The following is a 22539-nucleotide window of genomic DNA, read 5'->3' as shown; positions in this document are numbered from 1 at the left end:
GAGAGACATAAAGCATATGTGGCAAATGTTATTGTTTGTGAAAAAGTGATAGTGGTGACAGTTCCACACCATGAAAGTAACTGATGCCACTGAATTGAATACTTTAAAATGGTAAATTTTAGGTTATGTACGTTTTGCCACAATTAAAAAAGTTACCATTTGGTGAAATCTAGGTGAAACATATATACAGAAGTTTATGGTCCTATCCTTGCAGCTTGTCTGTAGGTTTCACATTTTTGTAAAAAACAAACCAAAAAAGTTATAGGTGTTCATCAGTTATAACAAATGTACTCTTCTGTGAGGGATGTTGATAATGGAGGAGGCTCTGCGTGTATGTGTGTGTGTGTGGGGGGTATATGGAAATCTTCTGTACCCTCTATTCAATTTTGCTGTGAACCTAAAACTGCTCTAAAAAATAAAATCTAACGAAGAAAACAGTAATGCATCATTTCAAAAAAAGTTAAAGGTTATTAAAAAGGGGTTCCATTTTGCTTTTCCTGTGCATCAGGTTTTGAAAAATTTTAAATCTGTGCTTCTTGGAGTAATAGGAGAAGAAAAGAGAGACCTATATTTTATTTTTTTTTTGAGACCTATACTTTAAAGGCCTCTAGATAGCAAAATGTCAAACATAAAATCTGAATGCTCCTCACTCGACCTCCCTCCTCTGAGCCCCCTAATCTTAACAGCTGCATCATGAGTGCAAATGCATTCCAGGACAAGAAATGGTCAATTGCACCGCAAGCCAGATTCTGGGATGGCATACACCTGCTGTTTCTCCTATTGACCCTAAAGCAGGAGATAAGTGATATAAATGAGTATCCATGCCGTCTTACCAGGTGGACCCACTGTCTTACAGCCTGGACTGAGAAGTGCATTCTTCTAGTGACTCTCCAAGAACAAACTCACTGGAGCTCTGATTGCTTAGCCTGATCCCCTAGTCTCTTCTTACCGCCCACATACAACCTATGTCCAATCCACCAGCAAAGACTGTCAGCGTTACCTTCAAAACATATCTGAAATCTGAGCCCTTCCCACCACGCCTGCTGCCATAACCCTGGTCTGAGCTGCCCTCCTCTCATTGGAAGAACCTCAAAACAGACCATGTGAAGAGAAGAAGCGTCTTGTAGAAAAAGCAGCAGCACACGCAAAGGTTCAAAGGCCTAAGAAAGTCTGGCTATTTGGAAAGCACCTTGGCACAGTGAATGGCAAATGTTGACGCTCCAGAGGAAAGAGGATGCAGCAGAGGAACAGACAGAAGCAGAGGTAAGGGATGGTCAGCTACCTGGGTTCCTGCCTGTTACCGCTCACAGTCTTTTCTGAGGACCAGATGTGTTCTTGCCCATGCATACTGTGGAAGACTGAATCGTTGCACACAATTCTTCACTCCCCTGTTGTTATATTATGTACATACACCTTCACAAGGCTTCTCGCTAGAGGGAGTGTATTTCCCTGCCCCTTCATTCTGGGCTTGGCTGTGTGAATTACTTCAGGCAATGGAATATTATCAGCAGATGTGATGTGAACACAGGTTTGAAATAAGCTTGGATGGCTCTTGTGCTTCTGCCTCTGCCATGAGAAAAACACGCCTGAGTAGCTACTGGTTCCAGAATGATTAGAGAATACCTGAATCCAAGCCATGGCCTGGAGCCAAGCCCAGCTGAGTCCCAGCCAATCCACACACATGTGAGCAAGAAATAAATGCTTCCTGTTATCAACCCTGTAGTTTTGGGGGCTCTCTTGCAGCAGTACTGTGGAAATAACTAATGAATACAGGTACCACGAGACACCTTGTATTCTCATAACCAACCCTTCCATCTCCGTTTAAGCTAGCTTGAATTTTTTTTTAACTTGTAATCAGAGAGCCGTAACTAGTATAATTGTTATAAGGATTTGATCAATTTACTTGCTTTACTTTGAAAAAGAAAATTAAATGCCAGAAATCGGCTTCTCCCATTTAAAAGTGGCGTCATAACTTAGGGAAACACAACCGTGCTCATTCTCTAAAGTCTAAAGTAGCACGGCAAACTGAAGAGAAAAATTAGCTTCTATCATGCTTTGTGTCTTACCATTTTCCTGTCTGAAGAGAATCCAACTGCTACCCAACCATCTGTGTCTGCACTCAGCTCAAATTCCACATCGGCCCCTATCATCCGGTAGCTGAGGAAGTAGTCGCAGGTCTCTGCATTACAGCCCGGTTTGCCATATCTATAGGATGTATCAAAACAGATATTACTGCTTCCTCAGCCACTTACTCAAAATACATTAACAGAACATCTGTGTGTAAGGCAGGACGCTAAGCAATATTAATAAATAAATTAGATCTTTGCTACCTGGGATCTCAAAACCCCAGTTTCACTCAGGAGAGACCATGGAGATGAACCGCTCCGCTTTATCTACCTGCAAACTGAGGTCCAGAGATGGGAAGGAACTTACCGAGTGAATCAAGCTGCAACAGGACTGAACCTGGGCCTCCAGGCCTAGCCAGGGTTCTCTAGAACCCTGTTATTAGAGTTTCTCAAATATTAATTATTACTGAATTATTTCTGCATCCCTTTTAGAGAAAAAAAATTCTCTGAGTTAATTTAAATAATTTAAATTACCAGTTCTTTTCACTTACAAATTTTCAATTAAACTACAAAATTAAACTAACAAAAATGGGCAAATTAAATAAAGATTAAACTACAAAACCAGGAACTTTTAAATTCATAGCATTCACGTGATGAATGATGTCATTTCACTGAAAGCGACTTTCTGCTTACCTGCATGTAGTGTGTCTGACTGGACTCTGCAGGGTCTTTATTTTGAGCATGTTCTTACTACTAGACATGACTCCACTCCCCTCCACTTTTATCTATTTGAACTGCTCCACAACACTTATACATACAAGGCACCAAACAAATGCCTCATCTGGTATTCACTGGGCGCGAATGCATCATTTATTCATAAAATTTGCTTTTGCTCTATCGGACTACTTGGTGCTAATACAATTCAGACACTAAAGTATAGAGCACTGTAAGGTGGTTATCCAGATAACCAGATTATGCGTTTGTTAATCTGTTTAAGGAACATCACTGACATGAAAACATGAATTTAAATTTTCTTCCAGAGGACGTGTGGATCCTTTAAGGATCAGCAAGCCCTAGTTTTAGGAACACTGCTTTACACCGTTTTCAGAAACGACAGAAAATTGTAGCAACGGGTGGGATAATCTAAGCTCAGATGGAAGGTATCTAAAAGTACAGGATACAAGGCTGCCAAGTATTGACGGAGGAGGGAGACAAGGAACATGCAGCTCTGCTGGCAGATACCCTGAGAAGCTGGCAGGAGGTGTAAGCTTAAGACCACAGGAACTGGGATGAAAAACCTGAAAAGGGTGAGGAAAGCTAAAAGAGGGGTGAATGGGCCAGAAAGCAAGTCTCCCTGAAGCCAGCAGGGCACTAAAATGCCTTCCCTTCTCAAAAATATCCTCTAATCACCAGAACTATTCTTTGCTGGCTATCTTCCCCAATAATAGTATCACTGGATTTTTTTTAAAATTCCTTAGAAATACACTTGTAATCCAAAGAAAACTCAAAACCCCCATGTTCAATTGTTTCTCCTTGAGCACTGAACCAAAAAAAAAAAAAAAAATCAAAACATTCAGTGCAGTGGCCATCAAAATCTTTACTCAAGGACAATTTGTTTTAGGAAATAAAGGATTCAAAGAAAAGGAGGCTTTCCCAACAAAGCACAGCTGTCTAGACGGGAGGCCCACTGTCTACACTACTGTTTTCTAGCTCCAGCCCATCACGTCTTGACAGAATACTACTAATAATCAGGCAGGAACTCACTAGATCTGAGACAACTAGCTAGACACAATAATCAATGCATAATGACTAGTTAGTATCATACAGCTACCCATAAGTCATGACTATTGATTTGAAAAGGAACTGGGTCTTAGGCACATCTATTATTGCCTGTCCCATCCACACCCCTGCTGAATAAGCAGAGACATATTCTGTGTTATGTGATTCTTTCTCATATAGCCAACTGGTTAGACACCTGAGCCAATGGCGTACAGTCATAAATGAAGAACTAGAGAAGAACGTTCTAGGGCCAACGGGCATGCTACAGCCCAAGGCTTGGAAGACTGAAACCTGGTGTGGCCCTCAGAAACAAGCCGCATCCCTGCTGAAGTTATGAGGGGTACAGGTCCCTGGTTAGAGTGAACTGCATGCAATTTAAATACTACCTTGAGAAGTAAAATCAAAGTCTTGGCTTTAAAGTTATCCAACTCGCAGATCTACCAACCTAAAGCATCCCTTAGTTTTTCCACAGTCATCCACTTTGATTTTGGCAAATGGATCCACAGGAGGAGCAGTAGGGAAAGGGTAACCTGGCCAGTGAGAATAAATAATGGTTAGAAAATCCAGGAACAACGTTTCCAATGAGAAATGCTTCTTTTTAGTAGGTTGACTATTCTCTAGCGCACGCGTCTAGAAATGGTGAAGGCCTCAGAAAAGAGCTTTGTTGAAGCCCAATCACCCTTTTCATGAGGGGCAGGTAGGGGCACACATCTTTGAACCCAGCCTTACGTGTTAACTGAGAAAGGGCTTTTTCCTCATTTACAGGTAAGGAGCCTGAGGCACTGAAAGAGGGCATAATATCATACCCACTGGCTCACCACTGTCCCCTGAGAGTGTGAAAATCACAGTTTTATACAATACACATGTTCTAAGAGAAAAAATAAACGAAACATTTCTATATTTGATAGCAGAGGTTTTCCATTTATAACTATATGTTATAATAGGATTTTTCTGTTTCTCTGAAGTTCCATTTTCCATTAAGCTGTATAGAACATTTTCTTATCTCACTAACTCTTTAAACACATCACTTCATGCATCTTTCTTAACATCATAATGCATTCAACCACACATCAAAGGAAAGCCTGCATTATGCTTCCAGTCTGCGACACAAATATTTTTCTTCTAGGCTGTTCACTCCCTGCACCATGTGTGATTCATCTTGTAGTCTCTGCCCAGCACAGTGCTTGACACTGGACATTGAATGATTGTCAGATGAATAAATAAAATCACCCATAGATATTAGGCAGTGCAAATACACTTAAAAAAATTATTGGATTAGTTTTTCTTTTCTCACTATTCTGAAGTCCTTTCTTTGTGGTTTGTAATTTTTTAAAATGAGGTTTTCTTTACTTTGTTTCATTAAATTATACTTTTAAAAAAAGCCAACAGCAGATGCAAACTATTACATTTAGAATGGATAAACAAGAAGGTCCTAATGTATATAGCGCAGGAAACTATATTCAATATCCTGTGATAAACCATAATGGAAAAGAATCTAAAAAAAGAATGTCTATATGTGTATAACTGAGTCACTTTGCTATACAGCAGAGATTAGCACGACATTGTAAATCAACTACACTTCGATAAAAAAAAAAAGTCACCAGGCCACATTTTCCTGGTTCATATCTGTGCTCCCTGGACAGTTCATCTCTACTACCCTAGATCTTGATCACATACTAAAGTACAGCCCTACCTTTTCACCATCTTTAAGTACTTGGGCCAGATGCATTACTTTTTCTATTTTCATGCTTATTTTATGCGAAGTCGTAAATCCACTTAAGTACCATAGACTGAGTCCCACCTTGGATGAGTTTTTTGTTTTTCTCTTAATATTTATGGAGTTCGATGCTACTATGTTAAGCATCATCCTATATGTTCTTCCTCTTATTTCTCACTACAATGCTGTGGCTATTTTTCCTCAGAGTATTTATCCAGGAATGCAATGACTACTTACGTTTTTAAGGTTGTATAGGTGTCTGAAAAAGACAATCTCTTGTAATGTTGCTTCTGACTCAGGTTCACCATTGCCTTCCATCATCCTACTTCCTAGCATCTAGAATAATACATCAGCATATAGCAAATTTCCAGCTCAATAAATGCCAGTAATTATTACTATTGGATTATTATTACTATTAAATTTTTAAACTAACCATTGGGTAAGATCGTCTCTAGAAGAAGAATGGGTTTCTAAGCTCCAAATAAGAGCAAGTTTTGGAACAAAGCTCACTTATAAATGTATTAAACTAGTTTATTAATGTTGGTAAATGGCTTATTTCTCATGGCTTTTCTAGCACTGATTTCCTATTTTATATGCTTCTAAATCTTGGAATGAGAACTTTTGTTGTCAAATGAATTTGGGCATCATTTAATAATATCACATTTCCTTCTCATTTTGTAAGATGTTTTGTTTTTTTTAAATATAAATTTATTTATTTATTTATTTTTCACTGCACTGGGTCTTCGTTGTTGCACGCAGGCTTTCTCTAGTTGTGGCGAGTGGGAGCTACTCTTCGTTGCGGTGTGCAGGCTTCTCTTTGCGGTGGCTTCTCTTGTTGCGGAGCACGGGCTCTAGGCACACGGGCTCAGTAGTTGTGGCTCGCAGGCTCTAGAGCGCAAGCTCAGTAGCTGTGGCACACGGGCTTAGTTGCTCCGCGGCATGTGGGATCTTCCTGGACCAGGGCTCGAACCCATGTCCCCTGCACTGGCAAGCGGATTCTTAACCACTGTGCCACCAGGGAAGTCCCTGTAAGATGTTTTGTAATAAAGAATTTGACTGGTTTTTGTCCCTGGTTCCTGGGAGGGAGACTCTAAATCCTTGGAATTTCCCAATGGGTCTTTCTTATTCCTGAGCCCCTTGGGTTCACACCTGAGTTTATGCTAAGAGATAAGATGACTCAGAATGGGGACTGGTCACTAGAAAGATGAACCACGCGATTAGAGGTTTGGGGCTTTGAGCTAGCCCTGCCTCCAGGGAGGGGGTGAGGGGCTGGAGATTGAGTTCAATTCTGTAGCTAATGATTAAATCAACCATGCCTAGGTAATGAAACCCCAGTAGAAACACTGGACACTGAAGCTCAGTGCAGCTTCCTGGTGGTGAACACACTGATATGCCGGGACGGTGACAAGTCATGATTCCCTGGACAGGAATCCTCTCCTTCCAGGACAGGACACGGAAACTGCATTCATGAGCTCCCCAGACTCTGCCCTCTGTGTGTCTTCATTGGCTGTTCCTGAGCTGTATCCTTGATACTAAAACTGTTATTGTGTGTACAGCCCATTCCTGAATCCTTTGAGATGTTCTAGTGAGTTATAGAACCCAAGGGGGGTTGTGAGTGGCCCCTGGATTGGTAGCCAGTTGGTCTGAAGTGAGGCTAGTCTTGTTGTGGACCATGCCCTTTAACCTGTGGGGTCATTAGTGCCAGAACTGAATTTCAAGACACCAACTGGGGTTTGTATCAAAATATAAGCAAAGCAATATTATGTATTTTTTTTCCTGAAATTAAATGATCTCACTATTTGGAATAAAATAAGTTTGGACCACATGCCAATATTTAAGCTCCTGTATCTCAGCTACAACCCAGCCTCTACAGCCAGCTGTAGGATGGGCTAGTACTATGCAAACCACATCTCTCCTTTGCCAGCTGGCTAGGTTCTGCCAAAAGAAAACATTAAAGGGAGGTTGGGAGGCAGGAGGAGGGAAAGACCATTTGTTCCTGTTTGATTGCTGTCCAATATGCAAGTCCTCAGCAACTCTACTTCATCCTTGCATTGGCAGTCAGTTTGAGTCTACAGCTTTTTTCTAGACTCCCAGGACCAGCCTCTTCAAAGGAACCAGCATCAGCTGGGCAGACAGCCCATTCTCAGAGGATGGGCTGCACCTCTGGGGTGGGGGTGGGAGTGGGAGGTCCCTTATCTGAGCTCTTGGTTCTCACAACCTCAAGCCCTTCTCTCTGCTCCCTCAGCCCCAGGGCCGGCAGTCGCTTCCCAAAGTGACTTTCTCTGAGCTCCCTTTTTGCTTCTGCAGTCCCCTCAATACCTTTTCAGACAGCTCCCTGGGCTGGTTATCCTGTTTTAAAAAGCTTAAAAAATTGGTTTCTGTCTTTCTGACTGAACCTTGATGGGTAGAGATTAAGTGTATTAATCCTTGAATAGCAATACAATGTAAATGTTTGTAAAAAACCGTATCTTATTAGCAGTTATCATCTTGAAGCCTAGAGAATAAAGATATTCAATCGGATCTGTTTCACATGCACTGTACAATTTTATTGGAAAATTATTTTGATTGTAGAATTTTAATTTTTAAATACCCTAGGTACACAGAATTAACAATATTTCTTGATTTATGGAACACTCCGTTGTATGGATATACCACATTTTTTTATCCATTCAGGGGCTGACAGACATTTGGGTTGTTTCTACTTTGGGGCTATTATGAATAATGCTGCCATGAACATCTGTGTGTAAGTCTTTGTGTGAACATATGTTTTCAGTTCTCTTGGAACAGAATTGCTGTGTCATATGTTAACTCTACGTTTAACTTTGTGAGGAACTATCAAATTATTTTCCAAAGTAGCCGCACTGTTTTACATTCTTACCAGCAATGTACTGTGGCGGCGGGGGGGGGGGGGGGGGGGTTGGGGGGAGGTCCTTTTTTTTTTTTTTTTATTATAGCCATCCTAGTGGGTGTTAAGTGGTATCTCATTATGATTTTGATTTGCATTTCCTTAATGACTAATGATGCTGAGTAACTTTTCATGTGCTTATTGGCTATTTGTATATCTTCTTTGGAGAAATGTCTATTTAGAGCCTTTCTCCATGTTTTAATAGGGTAGGCTGTCTTTTTATTATTGAGTTGTAATGTATTAGCTTTTTAATCTCTGCTATGTCTAGGGTTATTTCTCCCTTTTTTCATTCCTAATATTATTTGTCTTCTCTCTTTTTCTCCTTATCAATCTTGCCAGAATCCTATTGTGAGAGTTAATTTTATGTGTCAACTTGGCTAGGCCAGGTGCCCAGATATGTGGTCAAACATTATTCTGGATGTTTCTGTGAGACTGTTTTTGGATGAGATAAACATTTAACATTTTATATCAGTGGACTCTGAGTAAAGCAGATTGCCCTCCATAATGTAGGTGGGCCTCATCCCCAGCTGGACAGAACAAAAAGACTGACCTTCCCCAAGCAAGAGTGAATTCTGTGGCAGATGGCCTTCAGACTTGACCTATAACATCGGCTCTCTCCTGGGTCTCCAGACTGCCAACCCGCCCTGCAGATTCTGTACTTGCCAACCTCCAAAATTGTGTGAGCCAACTCCTTAAAATAAACTTCTCTCTCTCTGTCTCTCATCTATATATACATACATATCCTATTGGTTGTGTCTCTCTGGATAACACTGACTAATACATGTATCTACTTCATTCATATTTTCGAAGAATCACTTCTGGCTTTTTTGATCGTCTTTAGTGAATATTTGGTTTCTGTTTCATTAAATTCTGCTATTTCGTTATTTCTTTCCTCCTAGTTTCCTTAGAGTTTTTCTTTCTCTAACTTCACAATTCTTTGGCACTTCTCCTTTTCTTATATCAACGTTTAAGCCCAACAATCAACTGCCTCCAGGGGTTTCTGCCTGGACATTCCACAAGCAAAACAATTCCAGATGCCCAACACTGAGCTCCTCCACCTCCCAGATGCCCTTCCTCCTATGTTTTCTATCTTAGTGAAGAATCCCACCACCCACCGCCAGTCTCCCAACCCTGAAACCCTAGATTCCTCCACCTGGAACATTTCCTCCATCACCATTCCTTTCATTCCCACCCTGAAACATGAGCCTGCCTCTTGGCTATTGCACCACCTCTTATCTGATTCCCCCACTTCCCTTCTAATTCTTCCACCAGCGCCAGGTTTCTAAAACAGAAATCAGATCTTGTCACAACGCTATTTGAAGACCTTTACTGACCTCTCCCCACCCCCTCCTATCTCTCGTACACTCACTCGTCTTCCTTAGTCCTGAGATGTATGCGTCAGACATCCAGCCATTCAGGTTCTCCTTTTCCCCTTAGCTTTGTCCATGCTCCCACTTTTCTTTTCTATATAAGTATAAGTTGATTTAGAATGTTGTTGCTCCCACTTTTTTATTACTGGTTTTTGGTGGTTTTGTTTGTTTGTTCCTTTCCCTCCACTTTCCATTTTAGTGCTTTCTTTCTCTTTATCGAAAATTAAAATTTGGATGGGCTTCCCTGGTGGCGCAGTGGTTGAGAATCTGCCTGCCAATGCAGGGGACACGGGTTCGAGCCCTGGTCTGGGAAGATCCCACATGCCGCGGAGCAACTGGGCCCGTGAGCCACAATTACTGAGCCTGTGCATCTGGAGCCTGTGCTCCTCAACAAGAGAGGCCGCGATAGTGAGAGGCCCACGCACCGTGATGAAGAGTGGCCCCCGCTTGCCACAACTAGAGAAAGCCCTCGCACAGAAACGAAGACCCAACACAGCCATAAAATAAAAAATAAATAAATAAATTAATTAAAAAAAAAATTTGGACAAAGACCAAATAATATTGGTTTGAGGCAAAAAAAACATTTTTTTTCTCCTTCCCTTTCCTTCTTCTCACATGTGCCCTGTAAACCCCTCCAATAACTGTTCTGTTTTGGAGAACTAAAGCCATTTTTTCCTCCCTTCAAGAGACACTTATTTTCTTGGTTCATTTCTCCAGGTTCTCAACATGCTTTTGTGGTTTCCATTCTTGTCTAACTCGCAGCCACTATCTGTTCCTCTTTTGCAATCCCTTGAGCCTGTTTTGCCATACTCCACTGGGTGGGTAATGGCTTCTGGTTTGCTATTTATTGCTTCTAATTAACTGCTTGGATCACAGCCCTCAGGTATTAATTTGGTACTTAATTCCTTGAAGTTTTAACCAGAAATTATCTGTTCAAATCTCTGAGAGCTACTGCATCAGCCTATTTCTCTTTCTGGACTGCCTGAATTGTTTCTGCTTATCAGAACCATATAGTGAAGCAAAAATGTCACGGGACTTTGTAAAATGGAACATTCCACCCATGTGGAGCCCGTTTAGCAAAGCTTTCATCATGGCACTCCACCACTCAGGAACCTGCAGTTCCCAACTGACTACTCCATCAATTCCAAGCCCCTCTTTTCAAGTTTGCCCATAAAAATGCCCCATCCCGCCTGTTCCACTGCATTTCCTAGCACATGTGTTTAGAAGAGAGGGTCCACAGGGACCCTCTCTTCTAAACACGCTGGACACCTCGCACCACCTTATCCATAAAGTCAATCAACAACAAACCCACCCGGTTCTCTACTACTTTCTAGCTGTGTGACTTTAGCTACAATATTTAAACTTTCTGGGGGTCAGTTTCCTTAACCCTAAAGTGGGAATAGCAGTAGTATCTAAGTCAGAGTGTTGCTATAAAGATTAAAGTTAATATGGGTAAGGTACTTAGGACAGTGGCTGGCACGCAGTAAGCACTTAATAAAAGTTAGCTCCAGTTAGTGTTATTATTGGGTTAGAGTCATGGATATGAATTAGATGTATTTACCTTTAAATTATTTACCTTTTCTGTGATTTGTTTTGGTTTTATTCTCCCGCCCAAAAACTATATATATATATATATATATATATATATATATATATATATATATATATGCTGTTTCTACTTTGTCACTGAACAAGGTGATACTATCTTTGTTCAAACCAAAGTACAAATGAAGAGATACTATAAATGAAAAAAAAAAGTGTGCATGTGCCTCTGTGTGTGTGTTGGGGGGGGGGTCTTTTTATTCTCACTACGTATATATGCACCACAGGGGAAAAGCATCCCAAATGTTTATATGTATGGTGATGAGTTATGTATCCACATACAATACACAGTAGACGCAGGAAGAATATAGGCAGATGAAGGAATTCCTGCCCTTCCCCCCAAGCTCTGTTCTTCTCTGTACTGCTTTACTAGCTCTTTCCCAAGATGGGAAAAATTGTGGTCAGAACTCAATGGTCAGAAACTCATCGATGGGGTCATGTTTTACAAGTGGTCAGACTACTATGCCTTAAAGATAAGCAACCTTGAACGGTGTTCCTTTTTTCCTTCCTAGGTAGGGTATGGCCCAAGGGCAAGCCAGCTACCATCATCCAAGTGGCTGGCTGATGAGTCTCAGGGCTTGCTCCGCAGACCTGGTCTATAAATCCTAGCAGCAAGGAAAAGGGAGCTGCAGGCTTCACTTGGGACTTAACCCTAAGCCAACACCCAACTCAATTGTTTTCAGAGAACCCGCAGAATAGGAGGTTTGCCCATAATCAGGTGGTAATCTGTTTTATATTCGACTGTTGTTCTGAATATACAGATTCTGGCTTGAGAACCTCAAGGGTAAGAGGTATGAGTGACAGGAGTCAAGCACCAAGAACGTATCCAAACTGTTAACCATAGAGAGCACAGAGGGTCACAGCACGGTTAGACAGTGTGCTCTGGGAGAATATCTTGCCTAATGGCAGGGAATGGGAGGAGAAAAGCAGAGAAGCCCTCTGAAAGAGGTAGCAATTGAGCAGGGACGGTAAGGATGAGGAGTATAGGCTAAGACAGTGGGAACCCCCAAGAATTCTGAAAACTAGCATCATTAAACCAAAATAGAATTTAAATGAAAAAAAATGAATATGTTAGGGGGTGATGAGAAACATCAAATCAGCCAGTGTTCAGTCTGCGGTCTGAGGGTCTTGGGCAACCTGGACACTGGAGAAATGGTCTCTGGACGAGGTGGGTAATGGTCACTGGGCTCAACCAGAGTTTCAGGGAATTCTCCATGCCCACCCCCATTATTCTAATTCCCTTTTTCTGATTTCATACTACTGGGCTACTTTTTCATTAAAAATTCAGTTTGTCGGCAACTTTGAACCTGAGAAGGGGGTACCCTGCATAGAGAAAACAGCCCAATCACTAGAAAAAGACAACCCCACTTATACTGATAGAAAGACAGAATAGTTTAAAGGTACTACTTCTACCTCTTCATTTGCCACTTCCTCCAAAATCAACTGGGCTCCCTCCTTCCTTCTCCACTGAATTTATCCCAGGAAAATCCACCCATTACCTCTCATTTCCTGAATCCATCAACTATTTTAAGTCTTCACTGGGCCTCCCCATGGCATGGGACACTCTTCCGGATGCCTTTTTCCTTCGTCTCCTGGGTGGGAAACCATTCTGGGACATTTCCTGGTTCTGCTTCTCCATCTCTGGCAGTACCCTTTTAAGGCAGTGTCATTGATTATTTCTAAGGATCTTGGGAAAGTCTCTACTCAGGACCCACAAGGCTAAAGCCTAGGCCCAGGGTAATCTAGTAGACGTGCTTCCCCTGGGAGGCTCACCCCATAAACATCCCCACTAGCACCCACCAGATGGTTGTAGGATCAGCCTTTGAAGATAAGTGAAAGGATCAGAGAGAAGAGTAGAACGGACAGTGAAAGCTCAGAGTGAGGGAAAGGAAGGAGTGAGAGATGGTTGTAAATGAAAGTTGGGTCAGACAGAAAATTCCAGATAAAGGAGCTGAAGCTTCATCCAGGGAGTAGGTTGGAACCATTGCAGATTTTTGAGGGTTAGAGCCAGGCTTCAGGTTGTATGTGCAGAATGGGTGAGAGTGCCAAGCAGACAAACTAGAGATTTGTACACATATCACAGACGCTGCTACCCCTGTAGGGTCACCTCACCTAAGTGCCCTCCCCTTTTTGTCTCACCAAAGTCTCTCACACTTCCTGGTTCAACTCTATAAAGCTTTCCTTTGGGCTGCAGCCCACCTGATGTCCATGTTCATAAAAGTGCCTGGACTATACAACTAACTTCATTCTCTCTATATATACAAACTGACATAGAATCTGACCTTGTTCTCCATTTGTTAGGTGCATGTGCCCAATGAGAATATAATTTCTCATGTGCCACCTTTGAGTCACCTGGCTGTGTGCTAGGCTGACTATGAATAACTACGTATTACATGCTTTCAAAAAGAGATGGATTTTGTACTATTTATTCTTTTATAGAGTGACAGATTCTACTTCTGCTTGTTGTTCCCCTACTCTGCCCCTGCATTCTTTCCTTCTCCCTGGCCACATGGCTGCCCAGATAGAAGACTCTACTTTTCAGCCTCCCTTGCAGCTAGGTCACGTAATTAGGTTCTCGCCAAGGGAATGTTAGTAGCAGTGATTTGTGCAACCAGCCTAAAAGGTAATTGTCCTGAACTCCCTCTCTTTCTCCTTTCCTCAAGCTTGAACAAAGACGTGCAAGCAACCTGACTTCCACACAGATGAGGACAAAGCCTTAGAGGGTGGGGGAACAACATCAGGGAAAGAATCTAGGTCCTTGAATGACCTTGTGGAACAGAGCTGGACCACCTGCCCAGACCAGCCAGATTCAAGTGAGAGAAAAATAAACTATCTTATTTAAGCCACTGTATGTTGGGGTCCCTATTTCAGCAGTTAAGCATCTACCCAACTAATATATTTCCCCAAATCCATTTCTCCATATAATACAGTAAGTCCAGCTTTAGAATTGGGCAGATTACTTCCCAGATAAAGGCTACATTTCCCAGCCTCCTCTGCACCTATGTGTGACCATATGACTAGGTTGTGGCTAATGAAGTGTAAGTAGAATTGTTACATGGGCCTTCTGAGCAATTTCCTTATAAAGTAGTCAGTGACCTTCTTCCCACTTCCTCTTTCCCACGGTCTGGAAAGTGAATGTAATGGCTGGAGATGAAGCAGCCATTTTGGACCATGAAGTTACATTCTAAGAGTTGTGAAGAAGCAGAAGACCAGGATTAGTGTCTCCGATGACCAGTTTTAGACTGCCTACTCCTAGATTTCTTTACGTGACAGAGGAACTTCTATCTTATTTAAGCTATTAATGTTTGTTTGTTGTAGGTAGCTAAACCTAATCTTAAGTAACAGATACATCCAGCATCATATCATCTGCTGGGACACACAACATTTCAAAGCCCAACTTGATTCTTGGGTATTCCTCTTAGCAGAAGAAAAGGAAAATCACTTTCCAAATTGCAGAAGTAAGAGGCCAGTTTCCATTCCTTCTGAAGAAAATCAGCTTGGCTTTTGTGCTCACTGAAACACTGCCTCTACAGGGAGGTCATTGAGGGACAAACCCCCTGTCTCTGGGCCCACCAGGCCCCAACAACGGTGGCTCACACTAGGGACGCATGACATGTGGGAAAACAGTAAAGAAGTGGGATGGAAGTGGGGAAAGAGATGTGACCCAGCTCTCATGGGCAGGGCAGTGAGCACGAACAGAACGCTGAGCTTGGGACACTAGCCACTGCAAATTTAGGTCCATACAGACAGGGAGGAAATAAGGCAACATTTCTCTTTAAGTTGGGATTTCCCACCAGCTGCTCTTATCTCACACACGCTAGGCCAGATGGCAGTCTCCTCCCTTACCACCCCCTACCCCAATCCCTGACAGAGACAGAGAGTGGAGGCCAGATGCTGAAAACTGGGGGAGCCTAGACTCAGCCCCACCTGTCCGCGGCTTCGCAGGACTTGGCTGACCACCTGCCTCTCCCGGCCTCAGTCTCCGCACCTGTAAAGCCAGCAGCGGGTGGAAGGCGCTGACAGCTCTTGGGACCACTTGTCCAGGCGGATGGGGAGTGGGAGCCACGCGCTCCCCGTCCGGGCCTCGGCCGTGCCGGCGCTGCCTCCATTCGCATCCTAACCAATTGCCCGCCCCCGCCCCCGCTTCCTGCCGCCTCCGGCCCCCGTCCTGGGTCTCCGCTCCCGCAGCCCCTCATCCTCCCGCAGCCTCACCCTCCTCGGACAGGTAGCGTAGGTCGTAGAACTCCCCCGCGAAGGTGCCGTAGGAGGAGTCGTGGCGCGGCACCGCCTCGTCGGAGCCCGAGTCCCCCCGCGCGCGGCCCCGGGGCCCCCGGCCCCCGGCGCCCGCGCCGTCGTCCGCGGGGCTGGCGGCACAGGCGACGGGTCCGGCCAGCAGCAGCAAGAGCAGCGGCGCCCAGGCCCCCGGGCGCTGCCGGCGCGGCCGCGCCATCGCTATCCACCGATCCCACAGCCAGGCCGCTCGGGCCGCAGCAGGGGCGCCGCGGGCGCTGGGCCGGGACTACGCGGCCGCCGCCGCCGCCGCCAGCACGCGTCCGCCCCCTCCCGCAGCCCGCGCAGCCGCGGAGCCGCCCGCACCCGCCGCCTCCCAGCCTCGGTCTGCGCATCCTCGCTCGCGCCAGAAGCCTCCCCTTCTTGCTAGCATCCTCTCCTCCTCGCCCGAGCTCTCTTTCTCTGCCTCCGTTCTTTCTCCCATTTCTCCTCCCTCCCTCCACGAGTCTCTCACAGACACAGATTTGGCCCTTCTACCCTCTTGCTGCTACTCAGAAAGTGGTCCTCGGAGCAGTGGCATCCCCAGAGGCCAGCATGTTAGCATCTCTAATCTCGGGCCCCACGGCAGACACGTGACTCAGGATGCATTTTTACCAATATCCCCAGGAGACCCCAGTATACGTTCACATTTAAGAAGTGCTCCCCGGAGGGTTCACCCTTAACCCACCTTGTCAGAGTCACTGCTTCCCCCACCTTGTTCCAGCACTTTTTGGTTTATATAAAGCACTTACTATATCCATTACTTCTTGGGATCATCACTGAAAAAGTTGAAATTGCAAGATCCGCACTTTACAGATAGGTAAACCGAGGTCCTTAGGGCCACTTTAAACATAGGTAAACCGAGGTCCGAGGTCCTTAGGGTCTAGTTTCCCGAGGAAAACTAGAACCCAGCTCTTTGGGCTGGATTCACATAGATTTTTGGCGTGTGCAGTCAGCAGAGGCTGCCGGTGCCCTTGCATAACGTGCCCCCTTCCACACCAGGCAACTGGTTTACTGGTTTCCCCACAGCGAGCAGGTACAGGCCTGGGCAGGCCCAGACCGTGGAATTCCCGACTTTCCCAAATCCATTCCTGCCGCTTGCAGTTCAGTTCCGGTTGTTTACTCAGCCATTCATTCATTCATTCACACCAAGCACTTAACTACATGCCAGGCCTTTCCAAATGATGGCTTTGGAGTGATAACACATTCAAACTGCTAAGCTGTTTTCCGCTAGAAAACATGGAGACAATTCTTTTTATGCTAGTATTGCAGATCCAGCATTCTAGCTTGCTTTTAAATTTTATTTTATTGCATAAACAAACAAAATAATTATGGAGGCAGAAAAGCATAGAGGTTTCAAACGTAGGCCCAGAAGTCAGGCAGTGCCGCGTGGTGGTCAGTAACCTCCATGATGCACTGGAGAGTAGGTAAGATGATAGAGGTGAGGATCAGTGGTATTGAATGAATACCTAAATTTATAGTATTGAACCCTATGACAATGAACGAATGAATATGCCTATGGTTATGAAATACAAAGTTTCAAAAGAAACTAGTGATTACAACCTTTTTTGGCCCAGGAGAGATGGGAGACAGGGGACTGCTGTGGAAAGTGAGTTTTGTGTGACCCAGAGGTCAAATGTTTGCTTTTAGGTATCAGTTAACACTGATGGTGGGTTGTCCAATTGGAGTTTAAACGTGTTTATCCTGACAGGTGATTCAGGTATAATTCATGGAAACACTGGGCTTCACTAGGTCTCCCAATATCCCAGTCGTTGTAAGAAATATGTCAGATTTACTGCTTGAAAAAGGTAAGATGAACTATAATTACTTTAAAAATCAAAACAAAGACATTTCTTTCCCAAAAACATAGCTTTCAGAGGATAAAATTCTAAAATACAAGAAATCCAATCAATTGAAAATCTGTTAGAGTAGTCCTTAAAGAACAAAAAAATCAAAAAAAACAATCTTGTTAAAAATTGAAATGTCTTTCTTTTCATCTTCCTGTTTATCAGGAAAGATATGGCCAATTTTAAGTGGACCAATGTTTAGCAAAAAAAGCAAGCATTGGACTTCTGATTCTGGTGTTGATTCACCGGTTTGGGAATCCAAGCTGTTATCTATTACTTTATTTTTTATTCCCTTCATTTTAATTAATACAATTAACAGTGATGGTGCCAGATATAAGGCAAATTAAAACCAGGTCATTCTTCTGGTAAACTGGTCTGGTAAAACCAGGTGGGCTTTTTTTTTTGGGGGGGGGGCAGGGGATGTTGGGTGCTGGTGTTGGAGAAGGGTTTGCACCTACAGCTTAAAATGAGGCTTGTAGGTAAACTGCAGATTTCAATGACCTACCCATGATCAAGGACCTGGGGTCCATGGACTCAAAGGCGGACATAGATGGGTTTCAGGGGTGGTGTGAGGATCCAGTGAAAGTCCTGGAATGATGTGTGACGTATAGCTTTTTCTAGGGAGAATACCCATAATCTTCATGGGTCACTTAAAAGTCTGCACGCCACCCCAGGGCCTTAGAACCTACTCTGGTTTCCAATTCCTTACAGGCTTGGCTGCTTCCTTTCACGAGGTTCTCTCTCATCCACTTAAATTGCTTTTGGGATTTTCTTATTCTTTTTGTTTTCTTACAAGATTTCAGCCCTGGAGGGAGACCTGTTCTCACCCTCAGCACATATTCCCTACTTTGTTATATCCCAGGTTTTGCATAAACCCTCTGCTCCCCACTGATGTGAATCCACAGTACTGTGGTTTTCTCTTTTGTACATATTTTTCAAGGAAGAACGTTTCCTGAACATGCTGAGACCACTGCCTGAATAGGAGTTGGGTATTCAAACAAGAACTTAGAGATGAACCTGAGTTTAATTTCATTTGCATTTTTCCAAAAAGATAGCACCTTTATTTTCTCTTCTCAAAGCCATTTCTCTAAAACAATTTTTTTCTGTTATAAACTTCACCCCCCCACAAATCAGTGCTGCATCTTGGTATCTGACCAGTTTAACAACAGATTTGCCTACGCTTCTGTCTGTCTAGTAATATATGTGATTTTTTTCACTTTTGATTGTTTATGAAATAAAAGTTGTGATCTTGGCAGTTCCTCAAAAAGTTCTACATAGAGTTGCCGTATGACGCAGCTATTCCCATCTCAGTTATATACCCAAGAGAACTGGAAACATATGTTCACAAATGTTCATATTATTCATAAGAGTCAAAAAGTGGAAGCAAGCCAAATGTCTATTAATTGATGAATGGATAAACAAAATGTGGCATATCCTTACAATGGAATATTATATAACCATTAAAAAGGAATGAAGTACTAATACATGCTACAACATGGATGAAACTTGAAAACGTTGCGTTAAGTGAAAGAAGCCAGTCACAAAAGACCACATATTGTGATTCCATTTATATGAAATGTCCAGAATAGGCAAATCCATAGACAGAAATCCAAAGACAGAAAGTAAATTAGTGGTTGCTAAAAGATAGGGGGAGGGGAGAATTGGTAGTGACTACAGATATGGAGTTTCTTTTTGGAATCATGGAAATGTTGTGTAATTAGATAGTTGTGATATTTGTATGACATTATGAATATGCTAAAAAATACTGAATTATATACATTAAAATGGTTAACATGGTGAATTTCAAGTTTTTTAAAAGCCGTGATCTTTGAGATGATGAAAGAAAGATAAAGATGGTAACAGAATATTCTTGTGCTATTCTAGGAGTGTAAAATTTGGGGCATTCAGGTGGGATCTTCTGAATGCTCTAGGACCTCGTTTTTAAACTCTTTAAACATAAGGATCTCCTATGTAATCTACAATCCACAAACCTGGGGTTTCAGGATTCCCAGGCCACTTGCATTAACCCTCACCCCCATACCCACCAGGAGTCTGTGGCTCACAGTCTGGAACACTTGCTCCGGAATGATTATGTCAGCAAGCTGATTTTTCTCCCTGGACATAAGATGTGTTGTGTGACCGTATGGTACTGTTATTTTGGTTTTAAGTATATAAAAAAAGGTGAAGTGATTGTACCAATTCATTTTTATCCCTATGAATCCACCCAACACAATGTCATCTTCTCAGGTCACAATGCCAAGCACCCAACATACATGTACGTAGGCAAATAACCAGGACAACTGCTGAAACAATGGAATCCTCTTGATTTTACTGGTTAGAGTTGAGCTGCCAAAAGGTACTGGGTTTTCATATACAGTAACAGCCAACTTGTTTGTGATCAGACTTCCAGTGACATCAACCTTCAGAAACATCTGTGAACCCAGGGGGACACGGGGAAGAAGAAGCAGGCTCAGAGCCTCCTGAGAACGATGGCCAAAAAGCCCATGCATCCCTCCTCGGAAGCAAAGCCAACCTGACACGTATGTAACACTGAGTTTCCTGGCTTCCTCAAGAAAACTTCAGTTTTGCCCTGGAGGTTTCCATCAGAGAGCCGGAAGTGAAGAGCAGAAGACTGAGAAAGCAGGTTAGAAAAGGAGGGATTGGCAAGAGGTGACAACCCCAGAAACAGATATTTCCCCCATACTGTACAGGAACACATTTTGTATCGTGTACACAACATAAAGAACGGCTAAAGCTGTTTTAAAAGTACAGCCGGGGTCATGTAGTATTGGGGTGGGGGGGTAAAAGTTCCCAAATACCACAATTGCCCCCAGACAGCTTCACCAATAGAGCAGACAGCAGTGCAAACCATCAATGAGAAAAGCATTAGTCTGTGAAAGGCAAGCCAAGCCCTGCACATTTGGATAGTTCCTGATGACATCACTGCACCACACCAAGGTACAAAAGGGGCTGATGTTTGTAATGATGACCATGACTCATCCAGAAAAGGTTGAATACTCTCCAGTATACTCTGTTTACTAAGGCAGGGAAGTGTGTAATATATTTTAGAAAGATTTCCTCCCCCAAAAATATTAAAATTGTATAGATTCAGCACTTAAAGGGTTAATCCTCTGTTATCTGAATATTTGCGTACATTACCTCATTTTACAACAATGCTAGTCAATGAGGCATTACTTTTTTTTTATAATCATTAGTATCAAATTATTGGCACCATTCAGGTTTAAGGATAGGGACAGGAGAGCAAATTATACAACATAAAAATACAGTTCTGATACAAATATACGAGATCAATTCCACTTAAGTGGTCATAAGAAATGGATGGACATTTTACACACAAGGAAATACAGCTAATAAGTCACCACATGGAAAAGTGCTCAGCCTTGCTAGCAATTAATGAAATAAAACCACCTTTCAAGAAACAACTATACGCACTTATTAAACTAGCAAAAATAAATAAAAATGGCACAACCCAATACTGGCAGAACTATTGGTAAATAGAAATGCTTATACATTGCTGGTGGCATCATAAATTGTAGAGGGGATTCAAGCATTCAGAGAGGATGGGGGGGTTGAACTTGATGACCTTTAAGGTCTTTTCAACCCAGAGACTAGATCTTTCTAGAAAGCAATCTTGCACTATGAAACAAGAGCTATAAAATCCCTCATGCTCTTTGACCTTGTAATCTCTCTTTGGAGATATTCCCAAGGGGAGAATCCAAAGGAAGGAACATTTTTTACAAAGACATTCATAGCAGCACTATTTATAAGAGTGAAAAATTAGATATAACTCAAATATCTAGTAATGGCAAGAAGTGAGGTTAATCATGTTACATGGATACAAAGAAATTAAAATTGGTGAGAGCAGGATCAGTGTTGAAAAGAGGAGCTGTGTGTTAGAGAGAGGAAGTAACCAAAGAGCACGTACACACTGACCGTATTGATGTAAAAATGTGTGCATATTCATTGAGAAAGCATGGGAAACATTTCAGAGGGCTAGTTTGTGGTTACGGGGGTTCTTAATTATTCCTGCAAAGTTGTTCAAGTGCATAATAAAAATTTAAAAACACATTTCTTGAAACTATATAAAAAGAGAGCAAAGTTTCTTCTGGTCAAGTTTCTATCAACAGGACATGAGTTGATCAACTTTAGAAATAACTTTCCTTTATGGAACACCCAAATGAATCCTGATACCAAGTCACTTTGTAAGGATTTTTAGACAATTTAAACTATAATGTCTTACTTTGGGTTCAATAATAAATTTTATATATCCCAAATAATATCATATACCATAAATTCACAAGTTAAATTGTATTTCAGATTAAGCTGAAGCACCTTCAGCCCTAGTGACTGCAACTTTCCTTTTTTAGTTCACCTACTTTTGTCTGAATAAAAATGAATGTTAAAGACTTTGTAAGATCTGTGTATTTACCAGTGTAAATGAAAACCAGCAGTAAAGAATTATTCTCTCATTAAAAATGACTCTAACAACAGTCAAAGCTTGGTGCAAGTGTCAATCATACAAAATCACATGGTTGAGATTGACAGCAAAGGATTCCGTGCCATATTAACCCCTGTGGTTATTAATATATACACACAGGTACTTCTGAAAAGGAATCCTGGTTTTCCCATCTTTCTTCTAGGCTTACCAAATCCTGTCTCAACTACACTGAGTAGCAGAAAAACTCTAATACTCAGGAGACATAAAATATCTTTTCCGATAGAAGTCAAGCCAGAAGTTGGCTTCGACTAACCACAGAGACCTGGGCCAACCGAGCACACATTTGTATGTTGTGCTAGAGTGATCACACAAAGCCCGAAGAAAGAAAACGGACAGAAGGCACCATGCCATCCTCCAGGCACCAAGGGGAGAATTTCACAGTTCGGTCATCAACAGTCTTTTCATCATTTTCTCTCTCTCCAGTTCCTGCCGGAGCGTCTCTGCACTGAAAAAGAATAAGGTGAC

At 42.5% G+C, this 22539-nt stretch overlaps 2 protein-coding genes across 17 annotated transcripts in view; both read right to left on the bottom strand.

The window, feature by feature from the left end:
* The window catches only part of FRRS1L (ferric chelate reductase 1 like), a 34435-nt gene extending 15411 nt beyond the window's left edge, over positions 1–19024 (bottom strand). For 10 of the 11 annotated variants that reach the window (XR_014265658.1, XR_014265659.1, XR_014265660.1 and 7 more), the window contains exons 1-2: positions 15652–19024; positions 2067–2205 (exon numbers count right to left, since the gene is read on the bottom strand). Coding sequence is in view for 6 of the 11 variants with exons in the window: in XM_082469231.1 (XP_082325357.1) it covers positions 2067–2205; positions 15652–16064 (552 nt within the window). In the remaining 5 variants the exon portion in view is untranslated. Of the gene's footprint in view, positions 1–2066; positions 2206–4290; positions 4376–15651 lie in introns of all 11 variants that reach the window. The other variant, XM_082469236.1, reaches the window with a different exon arrangement.
* Positions 19025–19859: 835 nt separating this feature from the next.
* Positions 19860–22539, bottom strand: part of EPB41L4B (erythrocyte membrane protein band 4.1 like 4B) — a 143516-nt gene continuing 140836 nt past the window's right edge. For all 6 annotated transcript variants that reach the window (XM_082469146.1, XM_082469143.1, XM_082469141.1 and 3 more), the window contains one exon: positions 19860–22519. In XM_082469146.1, the coding sequence (XP_082325272.1) occupies positions 22450–22519 (70 nt within the window). In that variant the 3' untranslated portion in view covers positions 19860–22449. The remainder of the gene's footprint in view (positions 22520–22539) is intronic.

This window comes from Balaenoptera physalus, assembly GCF_965194825.1.
Source record: "Balaenoptera physalus genome assembly, chromosome: 7".
Classification (NCBI taxonomy): Eukaryota; Metazoa; Chordata; class Mammalia; order Artiodactyla; family Balaenopteridae; genus Balaenoptera; species Balaenoptera physalus.
The sequence above is the reverse complement of the archived record's forward strand: the minus strand, read 5'-3'. Positions and strand labels throughout refer to the sequence as shown.